This window comes from Vombatus ursinus, unplaced genomic scaffold (assembly GCF_900497805.2).
Source record: "Vombatus ursinus unplaced genomic scaffold, bare-nosed wombat genome assembly UNPS02014772.1, whole genome shotgun sequence".
NCBI lineage: Eukaryota > Metazoa > Chordata > Mammalia > Diprotodontia > Vombatidae > Vombatus > Vombatus ursinus.
The window spans coordinates 22,349,273-22,359,107 of record NW_020954550.1 but is presented as its reverse complement, the minus strand read 5'-3'; the positions used below and the strand labels follow the sequence as shown (position 1 = coordinate 22,359,107).

At 39.0% G+C, this 9,835-nt stretch overlaps 1 protein-coding gene across 1 annotated transcript; it reads right to left on the bottom strand.

Annotated features, from left to right (window-relative positions):
• Window positions 1-6,951: 6,951 nt before the first annotated feature.
• On the bottom strand, window positions 6,952-7,296 carry LOC114044030 (60S acidic ribosomal protein P1-like). Its single transcript, XM_027863328.1, has 2 exons — window positions 7,234-7,296; window positions 6,952-7,152 (listed from the first exon to the last, which is right to left on the bottom strand). The coding sequence occupies exons 1-2, from the start codon at window positions 7,294-7,296 to the stop codon at window positions 6,952-6,954; spliced, it is 264 nt and encodes an 87-aa protein (XP_027719129.1).
• Window positions 7,297-9,835: the final 2,539 nt, after the last annotated feature.

The window sequence follows — 9,835 nt, the reverse complement described above, 5'->3', positions numbered from 1 at the left end:
CATGGTATGTGCAGACAGTGACAGACTATGTCAGAGAATATTGAATTACTAGTCAGAAGGCCTGGTTCTGCTATTTACCATCAATATGAGTTTGAACAAACCTCTTCATCTCCCTCTGCCATGGTTTCCTCATTTGTAAAATGAGGGGGTAGACTATGTTTTCTTCCAGCTCTAAATCTCATAAATGCTGAGCACAGAAGAAAGACTTTTTTTGTCACTGAGAATTAGCTAAGGCCTGTACCCTCTAGGCCTTGCTATGAAGCAATCATCAGAAAGATGTGCCTTAAAGCATGACCCTTTCTAGCTGTTGTTCAGTCCTTTTTCAGTTGTATCTAACTCTTCACAACCCCATTTGGGTTTTGGGTTTTGTTTTTTTTTTTTTTTTTGATGAGGCAATTGTGGTTAAGTGACTTGTCAAGGGTCACACAGCTAGTAAGTGTTATGTGTCTGAGGCCGGATTTGAACTCAGGTCCTCCTGACTCCAAGGCCTGAGCTCTATTCACTGTGCCACCTAACTGCACCAGTTTTTTTTCTTTGGCAAAGATAATGAAGTGGTTTGGCATTTCCTTCTCCAGCTCATTTTATAGATGAGAAAACTGAGGCAAACAGATTAAGTGACTTGCCCAGGGTCACATAGCTAGTAAGTGTCTGAGGCCCAATTTGAACTCAGGAAAATGAGGCCCAGCCCTCTAGCCACTGTGTCACCTAGCTACCCAGTTAGTGCTGCTAAGAATATTATTTCTGGGAGTTCAGTCCTCATGTCAGTCAATTAGTTTCACTCTCTTCACTGACTACACTATAGCTATGTGTCTTAAAGGTTTTTAGGTTTCCCCAAATCACAGAATCTCAAAGTTGGAAAGAACCTAAGAGATCATCTGGTCTGATCAGTACCTGAATATGAATCTCCCATTAGACATTTCCAACAAGTGAGCATCCAGCTTCTGCTAGAACACTTCTGATGTCAGGGAGCTCACTACCTCCTACCACAGTCCATTCCCCTGTCCAAAAGTGGAAGAGTCCAAATCTTATTGTCCACAGCTTCCACCTATTGCTCTAAGTTCTGCCCCCTGGGGACAAGTAGAGCAAGTCTGATCCCTTGTCTTGATAACGGTCCTTCAAAGTGAACCAGCTAAGTGACATGATAGAGAGACCCAGGACTTAGGAGTCAAGGAATATCCGAGTTCAAATCCTGCCTCTGATACTTTCTAGCTCTGTGACCATGGACAAGCAGGAATCTCTCTCAGCTTGTTTCCTCACATGTAAAATGAGAGGGGCGGTGGTCCTTTCCAGCTTTCAACCTAGAGTTAATTTAAGAGATATTTCTAGGAAGATTCAGAATTCCAAGTATCAAGATTCTGTCATCTGAAAAGGGACTAGATTGGTTCTAAGTTTCTTCTATATCTAAATAACATTATTTAGATATAACATAGAATATAGATACATGCATAGCTAGATAGATGATATTCTAGTGCTTAATGAATCTATGCCAACTTGAAGACTTTTTTTAATCAATGTGCCCTGTTGTTAGCCTTTGTATGACCAACATTTTTATCAGTGATTGAAATGAATGTATGGATGACACACCAAATTCATGGGCATAGGTGGGCATAGAGTATGGAGGAGATGAAATGAGCTGGCACACCAAGCCCAGGCTATTTGTATACCTATAGTTGTGGATGGGATGACATGAAAGGGATAGAAACATTGAAATACAGAATCAGGACATAATATGGTCTTGACACACTAGAATAATGGAACAAATTTAATTACGATAACATAAAGTCTTATACTTAAGAGTCCAAAAATCAGCTACTCAAACAGGGGTAGGTGTGACTAGACAAGCATAGTGACTAGACAAACATAGGTAAGGTATGACTAGACAACAGTTCCCATGAGAAAGATCTGAGGGTTTTAGGGGACCACAAGCTCAATGCCAATAATGTCATAAAAGTTTCAATATGTAGGTGGAACATCAATGAATTCATAGATCCATCTAAATATTTAAGTAACCAGAACAAGTGAGGTGATCAGTGTACAGCTACCCCCATACCTGGAAATGGAATCTAAGTACCTTAACTATGGTGTGTCAGCAGGAGTACGCTGGTGTCCAATGAGAAGCAATGGGAAGGAGGGAGAGAAAGGTAAACCCAGTACCTTTTTAAGTTGAATCATCACTATTCACATTTTCTCCATCACTTTCTTAAGTCTAAACAGTCAACAGAGTAAGTTAAGCGCTGATTTGTAGTATTTGCCACTTCTGAGGTATAAAGGTACATGCAGGAAAGTTAACAACCAGCTCTTATGAGCCAGTTTCAAGTTGGCTCCAGCATATCTGTGTATATTAGAAGCATCATCTTTGTCTGCTAGTAGCATCATCATCATACATGAAGAATAACACCTTATCTTACCCAGGAAGGTGATATTCCAAAGAATCTATCCTCTGAGTATGTGTAGTGAGGTCGGGAAGGACAGAATCCATGAAATACCGCGTTGGAGGTGGTACAGCAGATAGAACATCAGCGCTGGAGTCAGGAGGACCTGAGTTCAAATCGAGCCTTCGACACTTAGTAGCTATGTGACCCTGGGTAAGTCACTTAACCCGAATGCTTCAGAAAAAAGGAAATATCACTATAGAGCAGGGAAATCATCTCTCTTGTGAGGATCAAGTAACTAACATTACCAGGTGACTCCTAAGTATTTCCAGTTCCTTCTCTACTTTATGTTCTATTCATAGAAAACTTTGGCTGATTTCCACAGGCATGTCACATTGTTTATGTGAAAGGAGGATATGCTCTGCTTTTGCAGAAAAACAAACAGGTTTTTAATTCATAAAAATAAACTCCCACAGTATAACAAGCATATCCCAACTTATCAAGCATCAGGTGTTTAATTCTAAAAGGAAGACACAAATGAATACCCCAAAAACATATATGAAAAAGCGAATATCCCACCAGTGAATCAACATTCATTCCATTTTCACTAACTTTTATTACGTTCTTACTATGTGTCAGGCACTGTGCTGAATGCTAGACATATAAAGATGAAGGCTAAGTCCTCCCTTATATTATTCCATATCCTACTTTAGCTGCAGTGACTCAATCTCAAAATATAAGAATTAACCATTTATATTTCACTTTAAGGACAGCTAGGTGGCACGGCGGATGAGCTCTGGGCCTGGAGTCAGGAAGACTTATTTTCCTGAATTCAAATCTGACCTCAGACACTTACTAGCTGTGTGATCCTGACCAAGTGACTTAGTCACTTAGTCACTTAGTCACAGACCTATTTGCCTCAGTTTCCTCATCTGTAAAATGAGCTGAAGAAGGAAATGGCAAACCCCTCCAGTATCTTAGCCAAGAAAACCCCAAATGGGGTCATAGAAATGACTAAATACAACTCAATTACACTGTGTCAGACAGTGCTAAGTACAAAAGATAAGAAGACAAAAATGAAACAATCCCTGATCTCAGGGAGTTTTCATTCTACTGGGAGATACATCTTGGACATAGATTTCATTTTAATTAAGTTCTTAGCTCAGTCTGTTAAAATACATGTTTATTACTAACTGAGAGGCAGTGTGGCATAGAGACTGTGTAGCCAGGAAGACCTAGGTTCAAACCCATTTCTAACATATACTGGCTGTGTGACCTTGGGCAAGTCACAACATCTTGGTGCTCTCGGCAACTCTCTAAGACTATATGTTGCAAAGTCAGTCAGTCAGTAGTCATTTATTAAGTGCCTACTATGTGTCAGGCACTGCCTTACATGCTGCTGTTGTTGTTGTTTGTCCAGAGATAAAAGAAAGGCAAAAGGCAGCCTCTGCTCTCAAGGAGCTCACAGTCTAAAAGGGAGAGATAACATGCAAACAACTAGTTACGAGCAAGCTTACGCATACATACACACACACACACACACACACAATCAATTGGAGATTATCAACAAAGAGCATGCACCAGCACATTGCTAGAGGGAATTTCCTCAACAGGACTTCTTTTTGTCAGTTCAGGCCTTATTCTCATCCTACTTACTGAATATCAGAAGAGCCAGGGAAGGTGTCTGAACGCTAAAGGACAGTGGTTCCCACGAAATTTGTTCTCATTTTCAAAAGTCACATTCACTGATGAGGATTATTTCTTTTGTGAATCCCTTAAAATAATTCCATGCTAGGGATGTATTACTTAGGACAAAGGTTCTCAAACATTTTAGTGACAGGATCCCTTTAAACCCTTAAAAATTGTTGAGGAACACGAAAAGCTTTCATTTTGTGGATTATAAAGATATTTACAATATTAGACATTTTAAATAACCTTTTAAAATATGTATTTATTGACAGTTTAAAATAACATTAATAAGCCTATAACATGTTAATACAAATAACTTTTTTAAACAAAAAATAACATTTCCAAAGAAAAAATATAGTGAGGAGTGACATGATTTTACATATTTTTTGTAAATCCCTTTAATATCTGGCTTAATAGAAGGCAGCTGGTTCTCATACCTGCTTCTGCATTCAATCTGTTGTGATGTGTTATTTTAGTTGACGTATATAAAGGAAATCCAGCCTCACACAGATATTTAGTTAGAAAAGGGAGGAGTATTTTAGTAAGCAAATAATGTCTTAGTGTTATCATGAAAATTGTTTTGACCTCATGTACCCCCTGAAAGGGTCTCAGCAACTACCAGGGGTCTACAGGAAGGAAAGGAAAAAAGAAGGGAGGAAGGAAGGAGGCAGGAAAGAAGGAAGAAGAGAGGGAGTGAGGAAAGAAAGAAGGCACACAGGGAGGGAAGGAAAGAGGGAGGGATAAAAGAAGCAATTTAAAGGGAGATAATGTCTGGAGATCCCTAGCTCCATTTAAGGCTCAGCTCAAGTGCTACCTTTATACAAGGTCTTTCCTGATCCCCCCTGTTTATCACCTTCCCTCCAATTACTTTGTATATGTTCTATATTTACTTATTTCTGTACATGCACTTCCCCTTATAGCAAAATATAAGATCCTTGGGGACAAGACACTTGGTGATCTCATTAGCTCTCTTGGATTCACTTACTGTCTCTATTTTCATGATTTGCAGTTCTATTTATCCATCCATAACCTTCCTCTTTACCCTCAGTCTTGTATTTCCAATTGCCTATTGGATATCTCAAACTGGATGTCCTATAGACATCTTAAGCTCACCATCTTCAAAACTGAATTCATTATCTTTTCTCCCTAACTCTCCCTTCATCCTAACTCCCTTATTACTATGGACAGCACCACTCTCCTGTCAGTCACCTAGGCTAACAACCTAGATGTCATACTCTACTCTTCCCTCGTTCTCGACTCCGCTATCTAGTCTGTTACCAAAGCCTGTTGTTTGTAGCATCTCTTGATTAGGCCCCGTTCTCTCCTCTGATGCTACCACCACCCTAGTGCAGGCCCTCATCACCTTATTATCTGTGCTATTGCAGTAGGCTGCTGGATGATCTCCCTGCCTCAAATCTCTCACCACTCCAGTACACCTTCTACTTAACTATTCAAGTGATTTTCCCAAAGTACAAGTCTGAACACGTCGCTTTCCTAGTCAATAAACTCCATTGGCTCCCTTTTACCTCCAAGGCCAAATATAAAATCTTCTCTCTGGCTTTCAAATCCATACATAACTTGGATCCTTCCTACCTTTCCAGTCTTCTTATACTCTATTCCCCTCCAAATACTCTATGAGCCAGTGACATTTACTTCCTTGCTGTCTGTCACACAATACACTCCATCTCTTGACTCCACGTGTTTTCTGGCTGGAATGCTCTCCTTCCCCACCTTTTGCTACCTGGTTTCCTTGGCTTCTTTCAAGTCCCAGCAAAAATTCCACCTTCTCCAAGAAGTCTTTCCTCAACCCCCTTAGTTCTAGTGCTTTCCCTCTGAGATTATCTCCTATTTATCCTTTATATATCTTGTTTGTACATAATTGTTTGCATGTTCTTTCTCCCATTAGACTGTGAACTCTTTGAGAATATAGACTATTTTTACCTTTCCTTCTGTCTCTAACACTTAGCACATTGCCTAGCACATAGTTGGTATTGAATACATTTTTGTTGACTTGACTTCAAAGATGTGCTAAATATCCAATGTGATTAAAGTGTGCTTTTATGATGAAGAGTGAAAGAATATGTTAAAATCTTGTGTACTTAATACCAAATAATATAAACCAAGTTATTGCAACAAAAGACAGATGTATCACATAAATTTTTTAAAGATGCAATTGATTGGAAGGTTTGTTGTATAAGTCAATAAATTTAATTATTTTACTTTGTCCTAGTTTATTTTCACACCACGGTAGAGTCAGTCTATGAGCTTCACAAGAAAGTCATGCTCAACACTTTAGTAAGTTTCACATCAGTATTATTATAAAAAATTGCATCCAGCTTGATCACTCACCTTATATATCAGGCTTGATTGATGTCTGGCTATTACTGAAAACCAAAGTCACCCCTACTGAGGACTATGGTGACTGGCGAAGGTTTTATAAAGGAGGTGGTCCTGGGGGGATAAAAGGAGAAAGCTAAAATATTAAATAAATAGAGAGGATGTTGGAGGGGTAGGATCTAGTGGAGAGAAAGAAACTGCATTCTATGTAGAGCAAATAGTATGAGTGAAGAGACAGACCATTCTGGATTTAGTGAATCCAAGCATCTGGCTGAAGGGGTAGTTTGTTTTGGAGAACAAGATGGAGAAGAGCCAGATTATGCAAAATGTTAAATGTCAAGCTAAGGAATTTAAATTGTATGCTGTAGGCAATGGGGAGCCACCGAAGGTTTTTAGGCAAGGGATGAAGCTATTCAAAATGGCATTTAAAAGAGATTAATGCAGTTATATACAAATTTATGTTTTCATTATATTTCTTTTCATTTTATATCAACTTGGAGTATATAGACTCTTTTTTTTTGTTAAGCTTTTTATTTAATGTTACAAAAACTTTTTAGTCAAACAGACCAAAGTCCACGTTATCATTGGATTCCTGGATTCTTCTTTTTTTTGCTTCCTCTTTCTTCTCCTCAGCTGGGGCAGCTGTGCTATCAGGAGCCGCCCCTCCAGCAGGGGCAGCACCACCAGCGGCTGGGGCAGGTCTACCAACTCCCACATTGCAGATGAGATTTGCAATGTTGACATTAAACAGGGCCTTTGCAAATAATCCAGGACAGAATGGTTCAACATTTACACTTGCTGTTTTAATAAGGGCATTGATTTTATCCTCCATGACTGTAACCTCATTGTCGTGAAGGGTGAGGGCAGAGTAAATGCAAGCAAGCTTGGAGGTGGCCATTTCAGCAGAAGGATGAGGAGAGACTTGTTTGTAGTGGTGCTAATCGCCTGATGAAGTGAGAGTTCACCCCAACGTGGCCTTAGCTTCCGAAGAAGAATCAAGCACCTTACAGACAACTGAAGAGAAAGAAGTACACAGACTTCATAAAAGCAAGGTCTATTACCTTGTAACTACCCATGATGCCTCCTACTATGCTTTGTACACAGTGAATTTTCAATAAATATTACAAAATTCTGCCTGTAGAATATAGCCTACAAATGCTGGAACTGGACTATACTTTCATATTGGTTTTTTGTTTATCTGTTTGTATTTACTGACATCAGCTTTTATGGAATTTTCTAAAGCTAGCTATTTTACAAACACGAAACTCGCTCTCCATATTTTCATTTCTGTTAGTCTTAGGTTGGGGAAATGGAGGGAAACATCCCTTCACAAGCTAAATTTCAAACCTGTATTGTTGCTATGTTCAGTTCCTTTTTGTAGCCTTTCAGAGTTAAAAAGCTAGAAAGTTAACCATGACTGTTGATTTCCTAAGTTATTATCAAACCAAGAACTCCACTGATGCCAAGGCAAGCCTGAGTTCCTGAAACTTGCCGACATTCCTTGAATTTCCTTTGAGGAGGGAAAAGCCTTTAACACATTATATAAGAAAGGTATGAGGGGAAGCTCCCAAGGAAGCCAGCCAAAGCCCAAAATAAAAAGCAGGAATAGAAAACTAAAAATAGCAGGCAGGGAAGTGTGACTGACACATCTGGAGGGCTCACTTGCATTCCCTTCTAGCATTGTATCCTTTTTTTTCCAGGAGCACACAAATATTGTTTGGGGATTTAAATAGAATTCTATTATTTCTTCTTTAAAAATAGGTGGTACTCCTGCAGAATTATGGGGTTTTCAAGTGATATTCATTGGATTGAGTTAAAGCATTCAGTCTGTGTTTTATAGACATCTTTGGTTTTGCAGGGGAAAATAAGTGAACCCGTTTTCATTTGTCTAATTACCCATTCATTTTTAAAACAATAAGTAAAATATTTAAAATATATCAGAACCTGCCAGGCATGTGATGAATAACTGAAATCTCTGCTGCTGGGGAGGCTGAGGCTGATGGATTACTTGGGCTCAGAAATTCTTAGCTGCAGTACGGCTAAAGTCAGTTGGGTGCCTGCACTAAGTTCAGCACCATTATAGTAAGCACTTGGGATGGCAGGGTGCACCAGACAGCCTAAGGAGGAGCAGGATGGCCCAGGTCATAACAGAGCATCTGCACTGATAGGTGGTGAAGTGGGGACCCATGAACAACCATTGCCTTTTCAATCTGAGTGAGATTGTAAGATTCAGTCAAAAGAAAGAAAGAGGAGAGAGGGAGGGAAGGAGGGAAAGAAAGAGAGGGAGAGGGGGGAAGGAGGAAGGAAGGGGAGGGAAGGGATGTAGAAAGAAAAAGAAAAAAGAAAGAAAAGATAAATCATCACTTTTTCAAGTCATGGACTGATGTGAACAATTCTTCTGAAATATAATAAATAGTATTGCCTTTTATTTCCTTGGAAGATCATCAGAAACATGGCAATAGAAACGTGAAGACTGACACCTGTGTATATATAGTGGTTTCTGTAATATGATGTGCTTTATTTTGTCCTTCTGAATGGTTTTGTTTTGCCACTGAAGATTTAAAGTTGGATATGAGCGGAGATTTTGAAGATATGTATGATTTATTTGGTGCCTTGTGTCCTAACTATGTTTTGATTGAAAATCCAGTTTCCTTTTTTTGCATCTTAATTATCTGTCAGCTTAAGAAAGCAGAATTCTTTGACCTTAAAATGTAAAAGAAAGTTTGACAGATATTAGGAAACTAGAAATCTTATGCCAGGAACTAAGGAGATGTCTATCAGTCCTGCAGTTGGCTAGATAATCACTTCCAACTGGTTAATTCCTGTTTTCTGCAGACACAACAAAAACAGGAAATATTTACCAACTTCACAGGTGTCAGGAAATGCTTTCATAACACTAGAGATCTAAACCATCCATTGAAACAGATAGTGAGTCTGAAAATGGATATTCAAAGTATATTTTGATGTAAGATGTGTACTTAAGCACATAAACCTTTATGGAGACTTTAAAAGGCCTCAAATAATTTGTATTTACACAGTAAGATAAGCCAGAGATTCGTTCGGAAAACATGGTGTGGTTTGTTTTAATACCTTAACAGCCCTCCTGACATTTGCTATGAAGTTAAATGTCTTCATTTATTTTTAGAAATATAATTTGCATTTATACAGATTTAGAAAAAACTTAGAATTAGAAGGGACTTAGATGCAAGCTAGTTCCTTATGCCATTTTGAACTAGATACACAGGCATGTAGTATATTATTTGTACAGAGAAAGGATCTTGAAACTACTGTAGTGAGGGAATCCCTCCCATCTGCATCACAAGATTATCACTATGTGACTCAAAGGGAGGAAGGATAGACAGCTCTAACCTCTTCTCCTCCCACCCTTCTCCAAGGAAGACTTGAATTCCTGCCAGGAGGGGAAGCATGAGAGTCCA

What these genes read in the sequence shown, in the direction of transcription:
- LOC114044030 (XM_027863328.1), bottom strand. Translation starts at nt 7,296, where the DNA reads ATGGCCACCTCCAAGCTTGCTTGCATTTACTCTGCCCTCACCCTTCAC. An exon ending in TTCACGACAATGAGGTTACA is followed by an intron (nt 7,153 to 7,233) that starts GTCATGGAGGAT and finishes TTATTTGCAAAG; the next exon opens with GCCCTGTTTAATGTCAACAT.